The 18547-nt window shown below is 51.8% G+C and overlaps 7 protein-coding genes across 7 annotated transcripts; 2 read left to right on the forward strand and 5 right to left on the reverse strand.

The window, feature by feature from the left end:
* Positions 1 to 273: 273 nt before the first annotated feature.
* Positions 274 to 4752, reverse strand: LCP9604111_5912 (pleiotropic drug resistance family ABC transporter; the record flags this gene model as incomplete). Its single annotated transcript, XM_039073775.1, has 1 exon — positions 274 to 4752. The coding sequence occupies one exon, from the start codon at positions 4750 to 4752 to the stop codon at positions 274 to 276; it is 4479 nt and encodes a 1492-aa protein (XP_038927947.1).
* A 1243-nt stretch (positions 4753 to 5995) lies between these two features.
* Positions 5996 to 7628, reverse strand: LCP9604111_5913 (clathrin-mediated endocytosis regulator UBX3; the record flags this gene model as incomplete). The annotated part of the gene is made up of 2 exons (XM_039073776.1): positions 5996 to 7429; positions 7494 to 7628. The coding sequence occupies 2 exons, from the start codon at positions 7626 to 7628 to the stop codon at positions 5996 to 5998; spliced, it is 1569 nt and encodes a 522-aa protein (XP_038927948.1).
* Positions 7629 to 8178: 550 nt separating this feature from the next.
* Positions 8179 to 10880, forward strand: LCP9604111_5914 (PAN-complex poly(A)-binding subunit PAN3; the record flags this gene model as incomplete). Its single annotated transcript, XM_039073777.1, has 9 exons — positions 8179 to 8251; positions 8374 to 8439; positions 8504 to 8555; positions 8627 to 8769; positions 8831 to 8928; positions 9201 to 9386; positions 9447 to 9591; positions 9646 to 9801; positions 9850 to 10880. The coding sequence occupies 9 exons, from the start codon at positions 8179 to 8181 to the stop codon at positions 10878 to 10880; spliced, it is 1950 nt and encodes a 649-aa protein (XP_038927949.1).
* A 193-nt stretch (positions 10881 to 11073) lies between these two features.
* LCP9604111_5915 (fasciclin domain-containing protein) lies at positions 11074 to 12621 on the reverse strand (the record flags this gene model as incomplete). Its single annotated transcript, XM_039073778.1, has 3 exons — positions 11074 to 11420; positions 11514 to 11769; positions 11824 to 12621. 3 exons carry the CDS (start codon positions 12619 to 12621, stop codon positions 11074 to 11076), a joined length of 1401 nt encoding a protein of 466 aa, XP_038927950.1.
* A 475-nt stretch (positions 12622 to 13096) lies between these two features.
* Positions 13097 to 14148, reverse strand: LCP9604111_5916 (intradiol ring-cleavage dioxygenase; the record flags this gene model as incomplete). The annotated part of the gene is made up of 2 exons (XM_039073779.1): positions 13097 to 13367; positions 13430 to 14148. 2 exons carry the CDS (start codon positions 14146 to 14148, stop codon positions 13097 to 13099), a joined length of 990 nt encoding a protein of 329 aa, XP_038927951.1.
* A 584-nt stretch (positions 14149 to 14732) lies between these two features.
* On the reverse strand, positions 14733 to 16769 carry LCP9604111_5917 (Zn(II)2Cys6 transcription factor domain-containing protein; the record flags this gene model as incomplete). Its single annotated transcript, XM_039073780.1, has 2 exons — positions 14733 to 16096; positions 16154 to 16769. 2 exons carry the CDS (start codon positions 16767 to 16769, stop codon positions 14733 to 14735), a joined length of 1980 nt encoding a protein of 659 aa, XP_038927952.1.
* A 1162-nt stretch (positions 16770 to 17931) lies between these two features.
* On the forward strand, positions 17932 to 18486 carry LCP9604111_5918 (U6 snRNA-associated Sm-like protein LSm7; the record flags this gene model as incomplete). Its single annotated transcript, XM_039073781.1, has 3 exons — positions 17932 to 18109; positions 18225 to 18296; positions 18359 to 18486. 3 exons carry the CDS (start codon positions 17932 to 17934, stop codon positions 18484 to 18486), a joined length of 378 nt encoding a protein of 125 aa, XP_038927953.1.
* Positions 18487 to 18547: the final 61 nt, after the last annotated feature.

Below are 18547 nucleotides of genomic sequence, written 5' to 3' on the forward strand. Positions count from 1 at the left end.
AGGTCTACTGTGCAAGAGATAGTAATTGGGAATGTAGTAGACAATGTAATTGAACAAGAGGCTCTATGCTAGTGTATGTATTATCTCGGGCATCCCTATCTGCAAGACCAAGTGTAATATGTAAAAAAAATAATGTGCAACAAGAAGAGCGGAGGATTAGAGATGGCGGTCTAATGCAGAGTATCTTTTAGGAGAAACAGTAGCCATCGGAAGCCCGTTAAGTGTCAAGAAGAGAAGAAGAGAAAAGAAAAGAACCCAAGAGATGATAAAAGATCAAGCAGTCTTAGTCTTCTTGCTGCGGGTTCCCTTGGGCACACGAGCAAGCCAGTAGATACCAACAGCAGCAAATATGTTGAAGATGATGTACGCCCACATGATGCCGAAGTTGCGCCATGCGTCGCTGTAGTAACTCAGCACGCCCTTGAGGAAAGTATCGGTCTTGTCGACGCTGCAGAAACTGCAATCGCTAGTGGCATTCGCGTTCTGGAGGTAGCCACCAGCAACTTCCATGTAGGCGCTCATGTATTGGTAACAGGTATCGCCGGCAAGGGGCTCGAAGTGGAGCATCTCGACGGGCTCGCAGACGACGTTTGTGCCGGATGTGCCGGTCGACAGCATTGCGGAGACGAGGTAGGTGAATGGTGAGAGGCGGTACATGAAGATCCAGAAGCGGGGCATTTGGTCCGGGGTCGCGAGGACACCACAGAAGATCAGACAGAGGGAGAATAGCAAGTTGGCGATATTGCCACCTGTTTCGGCTAGCTCGATACCAGCAATCATCATGTGGGCGAAGGTGCAGGTGAAGATCATGAAGGTCAAGACGAGAAGCCACATCAGTGCGCCGCGCTCGTGGAGATCATCGGCGCTGGTGTTGCGTTGCAGTCCAATGGGGTAGTACCAGCAGACGAAGATGAGGACCGACATGAGGGCGTTCCAGGGGAGTTCGACAATGATGTTTGCGGACATAAAGGCTTGCCAGGAGTATGATTTGGAGGGGCGTTCACGGACTTCGTAGAGGGAGCGTTGGGTGACAAAGTGCGGCATGATCTGTTGCACCAAGTTGCCGAAGACTGTCATCAACATGAAGACACTGAACATTTGATTCTGCAGTCCTTGTATACTGTTCTGGGCGTGGAAGAAGGAGAAGCCGACGTAGAGCGCAGTCAAGGTACATAGCGCAATCTTGGAATAGATGTAGACTGGAGTTCGCCAGTACTGGCTGAACACGCGGAGGAGACACTGCCAGAGTTGAACACTGAACGGTGCGGCGAATTCGTGGAAGCTGGTAGGATCGTTGTCGGTTGTGGCAACGGGTTTCAGAGAGAGGCTGGACTTAAGCTCGGCGAGGTGATTTTGCACTTCCTTGCGCTCAGGGCTATCGCGCCACACGGCAGGCCAGTCGATCTCACTGTGGGTTCCGGGGGCAGCTCCAATGACCTCAAGCATCCATTCGGCAGGATTGGCTTCAGGCGACAGCTTGGGCGCACCATTTCGTTCAAAGTAGTTAGAGAGCGTAGAAGATTTTTCGCCAATTTCTCCGAAATAGACAGTCCTACCGCCCCTGGCGAGGAATAGGAGACGGTCAAATCGCTGGAAGAGCATAGCAGACGGCTGGTGAATAGTGCAGAGAATAGCCTGACCGTGCTTAGTCAAGGTATCAATGAGATCCAAGATAGACCAAGAAGTTTGACTGTCAAGACCGGAAGTAGGCTCGTCCAGGAATAAAAGCAGTTGTGGCCTGGCAGCTAGCTCAACACCAATAGTAAGACGCTTGCGCTGCTCAACATTCAAACCTTCACCGGGGACACCGACTACGGCATCCGCATAGTGTTCCATTCCAAGAAGCTTGATCACTTCCTCGACGTAGTCGAGTTTTTCCTGGCGAGAGACGTGACGCGGTTGACGGAGAATAGCACTGAAGCGAAGAGCTTCGCGGACCGTGGTAGTGTGGAGATGGAGATCCTGCTGTTGGACATAGCCAGTCTTACGTTGGAAGGAGTGGTCGCAAGGACGGCCATCAACCAACATTTCACCAGAAACAACCCCCATTGTCACGCGCGTAGCAAGCACATCCAAGAGAGTGGTTTTACCGGCTCCAGAAACACCCATGAGAGCAGTGCAGGTACCGGGCTTAACCCAGCCGTCAACGTGGTCGAGAATGCGACGTTCCTCTTTCTTGATGTGGATGTCGTAACACACGTCTTGCCATTGGAAGATAGCAGTTTGTCTCTGGATTGCGGCAGTGGTTTCTTCGCCGTAGCTAGCGCCATCCTTCTTCTCGGCAGGGGACACGCTGTGTGTTTGCTCGACATCATCTTCAGAGCTGCCGACCTTCTTGGGGGCGTAGCCGCGACGGAAAAGCAGAACCTCACCCTTGGACTTGGACTCGGAAATGTATTCGGTGCCGATGAGGTAGGTGCACATGAAGAAAATCATGAAACCAATCATGATTCCCAGATTTCTCCACTTGTGGCCGTGAGAGTACTGGAAGCTTGCAGTGTAGTAGGCCTCGCCGCTGATATAGTCCTGGCCAGCCACAGCTCCTTTCGCTCCGCAGATCTTGTTGTACCGACCGACATCCGTGTAGGATTCACCCACCGGGATGAAAGAACCCGCTTTGCATGGGAAATCGCGACCGTGGAATTCGTTCACGATCAAGGTTTCGAAACCATAAGCAATCGGGTCAATGTAGTTCATCCAGCGAGACCAGCCAAGCATGTTGCGGGTTGGTATAGTGAAGCCAGTGTAGATTACCAGACCGAGAATCAGGATGGCGGCGGGCACTAGAGCCTGCGACAAAGTACGCGAGTAAGAAGCGATGGTACGGAAGACCATGGACATGGTCATGGTCGTCACGAAAGAGAAGAGCAGAAAGGTGAAGAAAGCGCCGCCGGTTTGGCGAAGACCAGTCATGAAATAGAGTGTGATGTTGAAGGTGAAGGCATTGGTGATTTTGTACGGCATATCACACAGCATTGACGAGATTGCTTCGGCAAACGGATGATACATAGCGTAACGGGCTTGCTTTTCGACAATAGGACGTTGCGCGTAGAGAGTGAGAATCTCTAGAGCACTGGAGAACGAGTTGAGAAGAACGGCGAAGAAGAGAAGGGCACCGCGAGAGTAGAAACTGGTCACGTCGCCAGGCAACTGGAAGAAGACCGAACCAATAATCAATGCCATAATGGTGTTTCCAATCAAGGCGGATATAGTCAGACTGTAGTCACCCTTCAAACGCTGGAAACCACGGGTCACACAGATTTGGACCTGCTCGGCGACTGATAGGGTGAATGGAGACTTGACACGCTGCCTCTTCGACTGCATAGCCTTGCGAGACTCGACGAATTTCTCGTAGGACTCGCCGCCAATGGGATACTGCTCATCGTACTCGGCAATCTCCTTCAGAAGCTCCTTGTACGCAGCACTGTTTTTCCAAGCAGTGGCGAACTCATCGGGGGTACGGGGAACGACGTTCTCAAAGCCAGGTTTGACGACTCGCTCAGCGGGGCTCGTAAGCGAGGTCAGGAAATCAGCGGTAGTCTGGCGCTCGGGACACTCGAAGCCCATGTTGGTGAAGAATTCCTTGGCCTCGGTGGTACGGCCGAAGTAGATCTGTCGGCCCTCGTATAGCACAGTCACTTTGTCGAAAACATCGTAGGCACTCTGGGATGCCTGGTAGATAGCAACGGCACAGGTAGTGCCCGAGTACTTAGACATCAAGTTCAATGTCTTACAGAACTCCAGAGCATTGGCACTGTCCAAACCACGAGTACTGTTATCCCAGCATTGGAGAGGGCTGCCGCAGAGGGTGGCCTCGGCGATACTGACACGCTTCCGCTCACCACCGGAGACACCACGAATGAAATCGTTACCGACCTGGGTGTTGATAGTGTGCGAAAGACCAAGCATAGCCATGACGACATCACGCATATGCTCTGCGTATTGATCGCGAGTGACGCCCGGCAAACGGTTGCGCGGGGCGCGAGCGAGAGCAGCGAACTTCAAGGTATTTCCAACCGAAAGCTGAGGGAAATGCACATCGGTTTCAGCGGTGTAGATGGCCTCACCGCGGAACTGGCTGTGCATCTGCTTGTCGGAGATTCCTTGGTAGTTCATATGAGAGTTACCATCCTTGAAGATGCCGTTCAAGTCTCCTGCAATAGTCTTCAAGAAAGTCGAACAGCCAGATCCAGGACGGCCGAGAACGACCAGCATCTCGCCGCTCTTAACGAGGCCATCGAAGTCGCGGAGGATCTGAATCTTCTGCTTGCCAGTGCCGGTCATCGCACGGAACACGGCGCCGATTTGCAGAATGGAGTTGGCCACATCCTTTTGGTAATCGGTGGGGCTGCCAAATCCGTGCACACTGAGGTTTCTGAAGGCCAGGCCCGCCTGACGCTTCGGGTATCGTTCCGGGTCGCGAGATTGGATGGCAAGGAGATTCTTCATCCAATTCTTGGGGTTGAAATTCTCACTGTGAGGATTGAGGGTTGAGTCCTCATGGACTTCGACGAAAGGGTTCTCCGCATTCTGGGTTGAGACAGAGAAGTGTGTTGACTGGCGGGTGAGTTGCCGGGCCAGGCGAGTGACCTCGGCCTCGGTGTAGTCCTCGTTGCCAATCTCGCCCTTCTCATTAGCGGTGTCATCGGTGCTCACGCTGGCGGTGGGGTCATGGCGGCGAGCTTCCATGTTGGCGGAATGGGAATCCTCTCCGTCCTGGGTGCTGGGATTCAATGTCCCTAGGAGCGACATGATGACCTTCCAGCACGGTCACTGTCGAATAGGGGATGGAACTGATTAAGTGGGGTAGTAATCCCTAGAAAAGACGGATAGGGGAGGGAACCATCAACGGGATGAGTATAGAGAGAGGGTGTACGAATATTAGTCAATAGAATAACGAAGGAAGGCAATCAGCGAAGAATTTGAATTAAGTACGGATATGAAAAGACACAAAATCCCAAGGATTCAAAAGATCTAGAGATCGGGACTCGGAAAAGCTGTATCCTTTGCCCGGAAAGAAAATAAAAAACGGGGACTCCCGTCGAAACTGACTCCGGGGCGGAGCTGGTGACTTTCCGGAGATTCCAATCACGAATTTTGGTTTCGTATTTTTCTGAGACTTTGGCTAGTCCTTAGTGGCTGATTGCCAAGAAACTGTCGCCATTTTCCTTGAATTTGTTGTCCACAGAGGTAAGGTAGAGCATGCGATGGATGATTCTACACCGCATGTACCTGGTACTTCCGCACGACAGCCAAACAAAGATTACCTACCAGGCATAATAATGTACCTGCCATGTTCTTCATACATCCTACACGTGTCCATGCCAGGTGGGAAAACAAGGTTTCTAGACTCAGCAGCCCGGGACCACCGCTATCCGTCCCACACAGGGCTCGGATGCTCGGGTGCGATGCATCCGAGCGGGGCTGACTCAGCTATTCCTGGGGGATCCATGGATCTTAGAACGCTAAATCGCATGTCACTTCCACCCACTGGGGCAATTGTTAATTCCATCTTATCTCCGTCCCCTAACTCCCCGTACTTGGCCTCCTCACCCCGAATTACATGGATGTATATGTATCTTCCAAGGTTGGGAAGGAATGGACCAAATCCGGCTGGTTTCTTCTGAGTCATGTCTCCGGTTATGAAATTCCTTGCAAATCTGACGTACCAACATGTGGCACTGTCAGATACGTGCTGATGAACCCTTGCATGGGGGCTGTTATGCGGCATGATGGTTCGTTGATCCTTGGACGAGCCTAGCCAGACGCTAGGCTGCAATGCTTACGCTTACGCCGTGCTAAATACGGAATATGCCTTCGGTTAGCAGACAATTTCAAAATGTGACCAAAATGTACAGTTATAAGTTGGCCACGCAGGGAAAGCGAAATATTGAATCATAATAATCTAAATTGTACATTGGATATTGTTAAGAAAACAACAGCGGTGTGTCAGTCTTGGTCTTCCAAGGAACCCAATTATGGAGACCAGTCACATTCAAGACATGTCGGTCACCACCTCGTCATCATCTGCATCGTCTTCATCCTCGTCGATTGGTTCCACCAACAGATTACCGCCACGCCCAATCTTCTCTCTGATCGACCCTCCCTCATCAACAGCATACACTACTCGAGGCATCGGTGAGACCAGTCGAAATCCGTAGTGGTGCACAAACCCCTCCGGCGCACTCACCACAGGACGCTCTGTATCCTGCTCCTGTAAGATCTCGTAGCACTCAACCACCGCGTAGATCTCTTCAATGTCTGCATCTGGCGCAAACTTACGCATGATGCGCTCGCCGGACGGGAGCCGCACGCTAATACGAACGGCATCTTTGACATCCGGCCCGGGCTCCGCGCTAAGCGATTGCCCGCGCCAAAGCTTCCACTGGGCGAGATCGCGGAGCCGTTGCTCTTCAGCCGCCTGTCGGTCAGCGGCTTCCTGTTCTTCGCGTTGACGTGCCAACTCCGCTTCCCGGCGCTGGCGCGCCCGTTCACGGTCGATCGCCAGCGACCGCTCGTAGGCTGAGTCTTGCTCTTCGCGGAGGCTGCGCGAGGCTTGTTGCTCCGCGCGTGAAGATCGGAGTCGCTCCAGGGGCTCGCTGTTAGATGTCACGACTGTCCGGAGCTTGTTCACGACCTCGGATGGCGTCGTGAGACCTGCGATCCGTCCTACAACAGACATCGCGGTTGATGAAACATTTGGTGTATGGACGATGACCGCTGCAAAGGGGAATTTGGTGCATTTCAATGAGTTGGCGACTTGGTATGCTTCGGAATCTCGCACGTTGCCGCCCCACACCAGGAGGTTGTTCTGGGGGTCATTGATGAATTCTACGACCTCAGGTGCCAGCAGAGTATCCCGGACCCAGCTGTCCGTATCGTCGTGCTCTGGAGATAAGAGAATGACCAGGAGGTACTTCAAGTCGCGATGGGCTTTCTCCAGCGCCATGTTGTATCCGTTCTCCAGGAATGGAATCGGGATAGATTCATATTCTTCTTCGAACTCGCGGATAAAGCGAGCGGCAGTATCTTTGGGACCGAGGGATCGACGGCCAGTGGTATTCCGGCGAGCACCTTGCAGCGCGGGGTTCGCTGTCCTGTTAAACAAGCGTGGCAAAAAAGGGAAGAGGACACCAAATAGGCGGAATGAACTGCAAAGAATTCGGTATACCAAATTAAATGGAGTGAGAAGTAGGCTAAGAATAAATGGAGGTCGGTAGGTTGGCTGGTCTGCCGGCTGTAAGTTAACTCGTGGCGCCAAATCTGTAGCTGTGGCACGAGCAACTTGCGACAAGTGTTCGGTCAAATCGTCGGTCATTAAATTCTGGGTTCGGCGATTGGGTTGGGGGGGAGGGGGGCGATCCAAGGCAGCGCGGGCTTCTTCAACGGGATCTGGGCCTTCGCCATCAAAAAACTTGGATATGGCAATCTATCATGCGGGGATCAGTTAAACGCTCGTACGCTTGATTGGAAGTCGGGGAAGATAGACCAACCTGCACATTCCATTGTGACCGACGTAGTAGCGGAATTGCTTCGGAAGGTTCCTGACTGGTGACAGCCATGTACATTTCTAGCGTAGACTTCTCGCTATCAGAAAGCCCGTCCAGGTCAACCTCGGGTTGTGACATATTGTTGTAGAAGGGCCGTAAGCCATAAACTCAGGGATAGAGGTGGTATCAAAAGAGAGAGAAAGGAACAGCCATGAAGCGGAAGATCATTTGAGGTCGGTCATTAAGCACGTGCAGAATTTCTCATGCGTAAATGGTAAGAACGACGTGACGTCGAGGCTCAAGTGGCCTCAAGAAGCTCTCGCATTGATGTCCTGACCGCCTGGTCCGTGCTTATCCCCCTTCGCTCGAGTTCGGTTCTCGCCCCGCGTCTTCGTTTCCATCAGTTCTGTCGCTTTTAATCATTCCTTGGGAGGAGAGACGACTTCGGTCTTATCCTTATATCCCATTCATGCCTATTGTTATCGGCTGAGATACCGCCCGACGTCCGTGGGCTCTCCCGGAATTGACCCGCCGCCAATTGCGCGGACCGTAGGTGACTTGCTTTAGAATCGAAACAGGGGAATGCGGTTTTCACCCGATAGCATTCTTTGTTCCCTACCGAGTCCGGTTTCAATGGGGATCTTTTTGCGCTGATCCGCACCAACAAAGTGGGTATCAGCTAGATATCATGGCGTCTGCCGGAAAGCCTCCATTGGAGGATGCTCGTCGGACGACAGGATCACCGAAAATGAAGAGCCGTGGTGAGTGTGATTCGAAGTCAAGGCTGGCATTTCAGTTCCATTTTAGGACTGAGATGGGCAAGCTGGAGGTGGATGAATTCGAGATGGACCGAGTTGCTGATAACAATGATTTTGCCCGATAGAGAATGCGAAAGACACATTGTGCCGTAATGTGACCATCTATGGGCGATGCCGCTATGAAGACAAAGGTATTGCGAACCTGAATCACGGCCAGCGTGGGTGGTGAAGCTGATTTGGAACTTTTGTATCCAGGCTGTGCTTTCAATCATGACCCGTCGAAGCTCAATGCAAATCAGTCGGATAGGTGCGATGAACACTTGGTCTCTATACGACAACTGGATATATTTTGCTAACAAGGACTGTTTCGTTTGATAGCAAGAAGCGGTTCAATGTCGACTCACCTAGCTTCACTCCATCCTTGCTGTCTGGGAATGGTGTATCAGCACCAAAAAAGTCCACAGCTATATCTCCCAAAGCTGCCAGTGCAGCTCCTTTTCAACCTCGAACAACCTCATCACGTATGTGCTCCATGTGGAGAGGGAGGGAGGTTCCAAAAGCATTCACTGACGTCAGAAAAAGGTTCAAACACGAGTACACCAACAACACGGTCAGAAGCAGTGCAAGACTGGGCGGTGGCCGATGTACAGGAATTTATTCCCCAGGGATTTGAGCACGTGGTCAGTCGTCCCTGCCCTTATCACTCGATTCGCATCGATTTCCTCCCCTCTACCTCTTGTCTTCTTACCCATCCCTCTTTACCTGCACTAGCCCTATTGTTATCATCATCTCTATCATCACGATGGTGCTAGGTGGCTTGTCTGCCATGGCATCTGAATTCGATCCTGAATCTTCTGATTCTCCCCGATACTTCACCTCTCATCCGCCTCAGCCTGAAAGCCCTGGGTGGTTCAACAGTATTCTGAGCAATCGTGCTAATTTTCCTACTCAGACGCCTCTTCAGGGTAATGGAAACGGAGGCATCACCCCCACGGGTGCATTTGATCCTTTTGTTACTACCCCAACTGCCATGACTCCCGGTGCCGTTGGCCCTGTTTCTGCCAATCCTTACTCCCACGACCATACTGGCGCCATGGGAGGTGCTTTCTTTGCAAACCAAACTGGATTCCAGCAGCCGGTACGTTGGTTTCCATTGGATCCTCTTTGTTTCTTTGACTGATCTCCAACTGCCCAACAGATCCAGTACCATCTTTATGCCCCAATTGGCCCTCACAGCCAGAACACATTGGGATACCAGCGCAACGTTCATGATCTTTTTATTCCTAACGACTTGCGTGAAGAACTGCAGAAGAAATCTGCAGCTACTTTACAAACTCTCCCTAGTATGTTAGACATCACCCAATAATAATTTTTTACTCATGCTGACAAACTTGAAGACACCCAACTCCCTGCCCAGGTCGACTACTTCCATTCCCTCGTCCCTCTAGATCTCAGTCATCAGAAGAATGCTGCAATCTTTGGCTACCCGAGCTGGATCTACAAGGCCCAGTCTAGCAAAGATGGCATCTATTATGCTCTTCGCAGACTTGAGGGTATGACAATCTTCCCGTCTCTTTTGTAGCTCCAAACTAACCGTGTAGGTTATCGCTTGACCAATGAGAGGGCTATCCGTTCCGTGCAAGCCTGGAAGCGTATCTGCAACGCCAGTGTTGTGACCATTCACGATGCGTTCACCAGCCGCAGCTTCCAAGACAGTTCTTTGATCTTTGTGACCGACTATCACCCACTGTCCAAGACCCTTGCGGACCAGCATCTCAGCGCTGGAACCCGCTTCCCAGGCCGTCAGACCAATGCTCATATTCCTGAGCAGATTCTCTGGGGCTACATGACCCAGATCGCCAATGGACTCAAGGCGATCCACGCCAATGGTCTTGCTGCCCGAGTGCTCGAGCCTAGCAAGGTTTTGCTTACTGCTAAGACCCGTGTCCGCATCAACGCCTGCGCTATTCTTGATGTGGTGCAATTCGATACCCAGCGGACTATGGCTGACCTCCAGCGACAAGATCTGGTCAACTTCGGCCAAATGATCGTCACCCTTGGCGCCAACTCACCCACTGTCATCCACAACCCAACCAAGGCCATGGAGCATTTCACTCGCGCCTACAGCCCGCAGTTGAAGAGCTCTGTGTTCTGGCTGTTGAACAGTCTGCAGAAGGATCAGGAGCGAAGCATCGACACTTTTATCACTGGCATCTCATCCCAGCTGATGTCAACTTTTGATTCGGCACTCCACCTCGATGATCAGCTGAACTCTGATCTCGGCCGTGAGTTGGAGAATGCACGACTTGTGCGCCTGATGGCCAAACTCGGGTTCGTCAATGAACGCCCTGAGTATGAACTTGACCAGCGCTGGTCGGAGAGCGGCGAACGCTACTTCCTAAAGCTTTTCCGCGATTACGTCTTCCACTCGGTGGATGGCCAAGGTGATCCGGCGGTTGATCTTGGCCATGTCTTGACTTGCTTGAACAAGCTCGATGCGGGAACTGACGAAAAGATCCATCTAGTCAGTCGCGACGAGCAGAGTTCCTTCATTGTCAGCTACAAGGAGGTTAAGAAGGCTCTTGAGTCTTCCTTCCAGGCTCTGATGAAGCCTGCTAGACGCATGCACTAGCAAGTTTTCGAAAGTTCTCACATGGTACTCGTAAAGATATCGCAGCTTGCTATGTTTGTCTCATAGTTTAACCCAAGGGTTACATCTTTTGCTTTAATTTGCAAGCACCGATATCGCCACTGTGATTGAAATACAAACATAGGAATAAAGAAATTCAAATTGCTTTCCTTGGTCGTAAGCCTGTAGACATCTCTCACAATTCTCCTCGAGTCATCCCGTAGACGCAACCATCCAATCTCCCTACAAGCTCCTCAATGATCAGTTCCCCATCTTCATCTTCATTTTGATCCTGAATCTTCCTGGGGGGAATCAATACCCGATCCAAAACATGCACCACGCCATCCCTCGCCAACAAATCCATTCGTCCAACTCTACCAAACCCATTAACCCGCATATCAACCTCACCAAACCCCTTCTTAACATCAACCCTCAACTCCCTCTTCAACAAAGTCACAAGCCGCACATTCGCATAGTCCTCCTCTAGTCCATCCCCACGTCCACCCTTCCCCTCGCCCTCATGCGCATGCCCACCATGGCGACCTGAAAACAACCCATGGGACGTTCCAAGACTACTATACAAGACATCCGAGTAAAACGTCTGATTTAGCACAATATGATACTGCATCAACGTACGCAGGCACCCCTCACCCCGCCGCGAGAAAAGAAACCGATTAGCCTTCTCTCCGAGCCGTCTGAAAGCGACGTTCGTGGGCACGAAGGTTGTGCCGCCCTGTCGCTGCGCCGGGTCAAGATTGTGGGCGAGTTTCGTGCGAGCTAGCGCCAATGTGAAGGTGCTGAAGTCGGTTGGTGCTTGGTGCAGTATCGTGCGTGTCTCTCGGGGTGGGTGGAGGGGACTGGTTATTATGTGGATTATTCCGTTTTTGGATTTCTTAGGTGAGGTTAGTATCTGTCGATGTGTGCCATAAATTGATGCTTTACTCACCATGTCGGCTGCCACAACCCTACTCCTCCGGTTCAACATCACTCCGTTCTGGTGCTCTCGGACAACGATCCTCTGTGGTAGAGTCGATTCCAGAGCTGGCTCTGTCAGCTTCGTCGGTAGCGTCCCGTGGCCAGCAATATGCTCGATTGAAAATTGACCGGGCAGGATATGATACCGCAGCAACTTGGACATGAGCTTCGGACTGGGGCCATTTCTTCCCCGTGGAAGTCTCTCTAGGGCACGGTTCGTCAGCGCGAAGAAGGTGTGGTTTGCCGTCGTGCCATTTAGGATATCAATCAGGTCTTTGTCGTCGGCGATGAGCTCGGCGAGTCGGGATGTATGCTCGCTTTCTCTGATGAGCTCCCATGTCGTCTTGTCCGCGTGGCAGAACGGGCCTGGACAAGCATCGATTGGCCGGTGTGGACGGTGTCGGTATCTGTCCCATGGTCTTCCGTCGCGGTCGTGTCTGTCTTCGCAATCACCTCGGTATCCAGGCCATTCTCCGTGTTCGGGCCATCCCCCATGTCTGGGCCGATCACCACCGGGCCATCGCCCGTAGCCAAGCCAATCGCCATGCTCCGGATATTCATCATCATCGCGCCAGTCACCGTCTCTTCCCCAGCCTCTATGTTCATCCGGGGAGATGCCCAGCAGGCTCATCTCGGCATCTGCTTGAGATGGATCATTCGTGGCTGGTCGAGTCTCAGAGACTATCTCCGCGAGGATACTCTCATCTAGGATGACAAAGGCCGAGGCCAATGAAGCTGCCACAGATAAGAAAAGGTAAGTGGAACGCATAATGCCGTTATCGACAGGAAATCGGAGTCCAATGCAGATGCTCGATCACACAATGGTGATGTACCTATATAGGAAGGCCTCCCTCGTCGAACCCCTCGACTTTCTTGATCTTCGGTTGTACGAGTCGTACAAAGCTATCACACTACATCAGATAGCATAGATGAAACTGTTAAATCCTCGCTGATCCGGTCGTCGTACCGTGGAGACTCGAGAAACAACTTGGATCAACAAGAGCACCAGCCATCGCTGAGAATATGTTACATATTCCAATCGAGACCAGAAGCAGCGGAATACGAATAGGATACAGATATTCGGACTATATTTGGCAGTCTCAGTTCCGGGCTAACTTGAGATCTTGCATTCACGTGCAATTCTAATCTTCTTCTTACTAGAACGAAAACCAGGCAGTATCGGAAGAATCGGTTATACACGTCAAGATGTATTTCTCACTTATACCTGTTTTTCCATATAGCATTTAATCCAGATCCGGCACAGGCAGCCCATTGACAATCTTGACTTTCCGTCCTAGCTTGTCCAGCGCGACCTTGGAGTTATGCGCACGCAACTCTTTCGTCTCTTCGTCGGAGACAAGCACAAAGTCATATGTAAGGAGAGCATGGCCCTCGGGGACATTATATTTCCTAGCGATCTCCGCGTCCGCCTTACCAATTTCTACAGTCAAGGAATCCTTAACGCCGAAGACCGCATCAGATGTTTCATAAGGGTCATTTCGGAGATAGAGAGCGCTAGAACGCAGATTAGCATACCATAGCCCACACAAGTCAAAAAGGGCAACAGCCCAACATACGTAACCAAATGGTCAAACCCCTCCTTCTCAAACATAAAGTGCATATGCGAAGGCCGATACGGATGCCGCCGCAACATCTCCAGCAACCTCCCAACAGGCCCATCATGCGGAATCGGATACGGCACCGGCGTAATCGCCATAAACCAAAACACCCCGTCTTGATCCGAGCGCATAACACACCTCCCATCCGGCCCCACCCTCCCAGCATACTGGACATCATAATGGCCCGTCGAATCCGTCTCCCAGATATCGACCTTGACGTCGTGCACCGGCGCCCCCTGCAAATCCCGCAGCGAGCAAACAACCAGCAACGGCTCGCCGTGCGGATCATGCGACATGGACGCGCCGGCGGGCATTTCCTCGGCGTCGTGCGTGTGGAACGGGCCCAGCACGGTTCCCTCTGTGGAGCCCTTCGGCTTGGGGTGGTCGATTGAGTCGACGAGGATCGAGAGGCCTAGGACGTCGGACAGCAGGATGTATTCTTGTCGTACGTCTGTACAGGCTTGGCCGACTTCTGTTAGGAAGTTGAGGCCGGTCATCCATTCGGCGCTGCTGAGACGGGTTTCGCGCGCGAAGTCGTGGAGGTGCGTTACTAGGCGTTCGAGGATGTATTTTAGGCGTGGGTCTGGGCAGAGGCTGTTGATGGTGATTACGTTCGCGGTGATGTTGTCCACGGTTTGGTCTTTCATTGGGGGGATCTTGATTTTGGAGGGGTCCATGGTGGGGTTTTGTAGATGTTGCTTTGAAGTGTAGAGGGGAATGGTAGATGGTGAATGGTTTAAGCTGGAAAATCCGGGGTTAAGCTGTTTATATGGTATAGAAGGTGGGGTGTGGTTGTTTACTTTCCCCAGGAGATACAAGTTCTCTCAATCAATCAGACGCTCTCGAATGATAACCTTCAGATTGTTTCACCCCGCAATCCCCGCTGATCCCCCCGTCGGATGTCAGATCGGATTTATATGCCGTAGCTCTTGTATACGACGGGGAAACCTATCCGACGGGAGTCTTTAGGGCAGAGTATATATCCGGCCCCACAGATATCTGAATCCATTCTAGTGTATGACACAGACCAACGTAGATCAGAGGCCACGGGCGTCGGGCATTGAAGAAGTAGATAATATTTTACATAGTCATTCTAAAGGAGATAAAGTAGATATGTTCAATGAGAGAAGAAAAGAAAAAAGAAAGAAAGAATAACGCTAAACAGAGGGATATCTAACATAGTACTCCCACACCCAACCCATTGCCAATATGTAAAAACAAAAGAAAAAAGTACAAATCAATACACAGAAAAGTCGATATTTTACGCATGCACCATACGCCGATCACGATCACGGTCACGGTCACGGTCACGATCAGCCTCACGTTCCCGTTCCCGGTCCCGGTCATAAGAACCAGCATTAGAAGCCGGAGCCGGGCCTGAAGCAGGAATAACACCGGCAGCAGCACTCATACCTGTGTGTTCTCCACGCTCGGCACCAAGCTCCCTCTTCTGCACAGCGGCAGCGACGCGTGTGTGATGATCAACAGTATCCATAATAGCCTGTCTAAGACGTTGATTGGCATCGGGATCTTCGTCCTCGGAGCGATCCGAGACACGACCAGCAGGGACATGAGGGCGGTCCCTCTTTTCTGTCTCGCTCACTGCCCGTCGCGGGGAATTATCACCTGAAGGAAGCTCCATCGGGACCGCAGAGCCAGGAGCCAGGTTCGGGGCCGAAGGGGCCGACTCACGGCGGTGTTGGTAGTAGGCGTTGACCTCTGGCTCGAAGGGCGGCTCTCGGGGATGCTCGCGCTCGGCGGAGATCGGGGGTAGTGGACCCATAAACCGGGGTGGGGTGACGTTTGAGCTGGAGCGATCCTTATCGGGACGCTCGTTGGATACCGTTGAGGTGGTGATGCCCGCACGCAATGCTGCCACTTCGTCTTCTTTGACGTCGCGCCAGGAGCACTTGGCGTGTTTCTTCGTGCAGCCAACGCAGGCTGTGAGGTTCTTGAGACAGTCCATGTGGAGGCGGCGGCAGCGGTCACACGGTGGGATGACGCGCTCGCCGCGCTGGAGCTCTTCCATGCGAGCTATCATTTCTAGCTTGAAAGGGCCCCCGTCGTCTTTTTCTTGGTGGATTGATTTTGGCGGTGGGAGGAGGGATGATGGGGTGCTTGGGATGGCGACTGGGGTTGCCGTCGCCGGGTTGTAAAGACTGTAGTCTGCTGGATCGGAGGCACGGGGCCGTGGGAGTGGCTGAGGGTTGGCTGCTGGGGCTGCTGCATCTTCATAGCCGCGAGCGTGGCGGTCAGCCGTTGTGAAAAACCTCTTCATCAGATCTGCACGGGTGGTTGGGGAGGCACCTTTGATCGATTGTCCGTTGATCATGGTGACATTATCGGTGGATTGTGAGAACATGAATTGAGATGATTGGGATGTCACAGGGTTCTCCTCGGTGTGCTCGGGTTCAGGGCGATGGGCGTTGACAGCGACGAAACCAGACGGAGAGGGGTGAGATGATGATACATGGCCGTTACCTGAGCCATGACCGTTGGCATCGCGCCACACTTCGGGGACATTTCGGGATTGCGTGTGTAGAGAAGCATCGTTCTCGCGTCGAGTGACAATAGCATTGCGACGATTCTTCAAACGATGGTTAAGCTGTCGCGCTCGAGCAGAGACTTGAACACAAAGATTGTCAGTCAACTCCTAAACTGATATACATAGTGATTCCTTACCTTGATCAGCCATCTGGATGATATGGTACAAGTTCTTTTCAAGAATCTCAAGCGCGCCTAGCTCCTTTTCCTCATCCTCGATGATAGGCTGAGGTGGGATCATCTTCTGCGGCATGCCAGAGGCAATCAAAACGAAGTCCTCCTCGCTGATTTCCACGCGACACTGCTTGGTATAGAACTGGCAGACTCGCACGCCATTGCGCGACTTCTCCAGATTGAATTGCTCGGGCTTATTCTTTGCGAATTCGACCACATCGAGCCAGGTCACCGTGGGTCCGTCTTTACCATGGGATTTCAACACCTGCGGCGGTCCATCGAACAGACGCTCGAAGCGCTTGATCAAGATCGGACCGAGCGGGCATGCGCCCAGATTTCCGGCAATGCTCTCGTGACGGTGTAGAACGCCGTCGTATTCGCCGAGTAGATGGATGATCGCGGGCATGGTATCGTCGATGGAGACGAGTGGGAGGTTGTCAGGGTATTGCCGTGCCAGATAATTTATCTGCAGGTGGTTCGAGTGCGTCTTGGGCATTTTCGATGCCATGCCATGATCGTTGGTGGGAGACCGAGGCCGCTTATGAGAAGACGACTCCGTTGTTGGGGTGTGAGATTCCATTGTGGGAGTTAGGAGACCCCTATGTGCACCCTGGAGTGGTGTAGGATGGTGGAAAGAGAGGAAGAGAATAAGATTGGGAGGAAAGAGAGGAGAAATCGCGGAGAGTGTTCAGATAAGAGCGCGAAGTATGAAACTCGCGCGGAGATGAAGCGGACTTGCGCGGAGGGAACCGGCAGGTGACTCCTTTTTAGAAGACTTAAGCTACATCCATGAAGGTGGAGGAATAAGAAGAGAAGTGTACGCCTTCAGAGGGACGGAACAGCGCACGGGGAGTGGAGAGGAAAAACGTGATCTGGATTTCCGGTTGGAGTCCCGGGGCTTGAAGAGTCGGTTTTATTTATTTTATTTTTTTGGTTTATCGTTTGATCATTTTCCTGTGATTGACGAATCGTGTTACGCAGCAATTCCGAACTCGCACAATGTGAGGATCTGCCACCAAAGTACCTGGTCTTAAGTTGTAGGGAGTCCTCAGCGGAGTCCCGCCGGAGGGTTCCGCTGACCTGCGATACGCTGCTTCAACTACACAGTTACACCTTGCCTATAGTCTCACATATTTTGTATGCAGAATGGCTTCTACATGGCAGTCGATCATTCTATACATGACGACTGCTATCTCTCGAAAAATAAGCCTTTCAGCCTTGTGGAGTGTTGGTTTCGCTGATGCCTGAACGGGCCAGCGGGCTGAAACATTTTGGTCCCGGGGAGCTCGGAGGGAATCACAAGATAATCATCTGGCCTGGGATTCGATTTGGAAAAGGAACTCGAATTGGTACATAATATTCTGAATATCCATAGATATACATACACATGCAAGTACGTGGAATTCAAGGAATGTATGGTCTTCAACGGTGAAATGTCCAGACAGCTGATAAGATACATGTAATCTCGCTGTTAAATACCTCCGAGCGGGATTCCTCACAGCCGTCAAGCGCAAAATTACAGCGGTAATCAGTAATTCCCATACCAAGGCGGACTCCTTCCTGCCTGAGGCCGCCGTCCCTAAAAATCCCTCATAGACGCGCCCACCTTGCTTGTACCTTCCGCTCTCCCCCAGACAACAGAGAAGATACCGAGATACCCGTCTGTGTCCATCGGATCCAAGCTTTTATTCCCTCACCTATTATCTTCCTTGCTTTTTCTAAATCCCTCAATTTCACACGCCATGTCTGAACGAGGCTCGTTCCGAGGCGGTCGCGGTCGTGGAGGCCGTGGCGGCCAGGGCCAGCAGAAAAGTGGCGGTGGTGGCGGTGCACAGGAGAAGCCCAAAAAGGAAAACATCTTGGATCTCGGCAAGTACATGGACAAGGAGGTTCAGGTGAAGTTCAATGGTGGTCGTGAAGGTATGTTGGATTATCTCTTCTAATATCTGCTTATTATCTTTCTTTTTCTTCTGCTTTTGGTCTTGACTTCTCATCGCATCCATCTATGAACCATATATGCTAACTCCAATAACAGTCACCGGTACTCTCAAGGGTTACGACCAGTTGATGAACCTGGTCCTCGATGACGTAAAGGAGACCATGCGTGGTGAGTTCCAACTTCCTTACTTGAATCTAATCTATTATCTCTGCTTATACTAACCCCCACAGACGAGGAGGGTAACACTACCACCCGCTCAATGGGTCTGATCGTCGCCCGTGGCACGTTGATCGTACTGATCTCCCCCGCCGACGGAAGCGAGGAGATCCCCAACCCTTTCCTGCAATCAGAAGAGTAAAAAAAAAAAAAAAACTCTCTTTCACGTATTATCTTCTTTCCGGGTTTCATTCTTTCCGGAT

The sequence above is a fragment of the Penicillium roqueforti genome, assembly GCF_015533775.1.
Source record: "Penicillium roqueforti strain LCP96 04111 chromosome Unknown scaffold_15, whole genome shotgun sequence".
Classification (NCBI taxonomy): domain Eukaryota; kingdom Fungi; phylum Ascomycota; class Eurotiomycetes; order Eurotiales; family Aspergillaceae; genus Penicillium; species Penicillium roqueforti.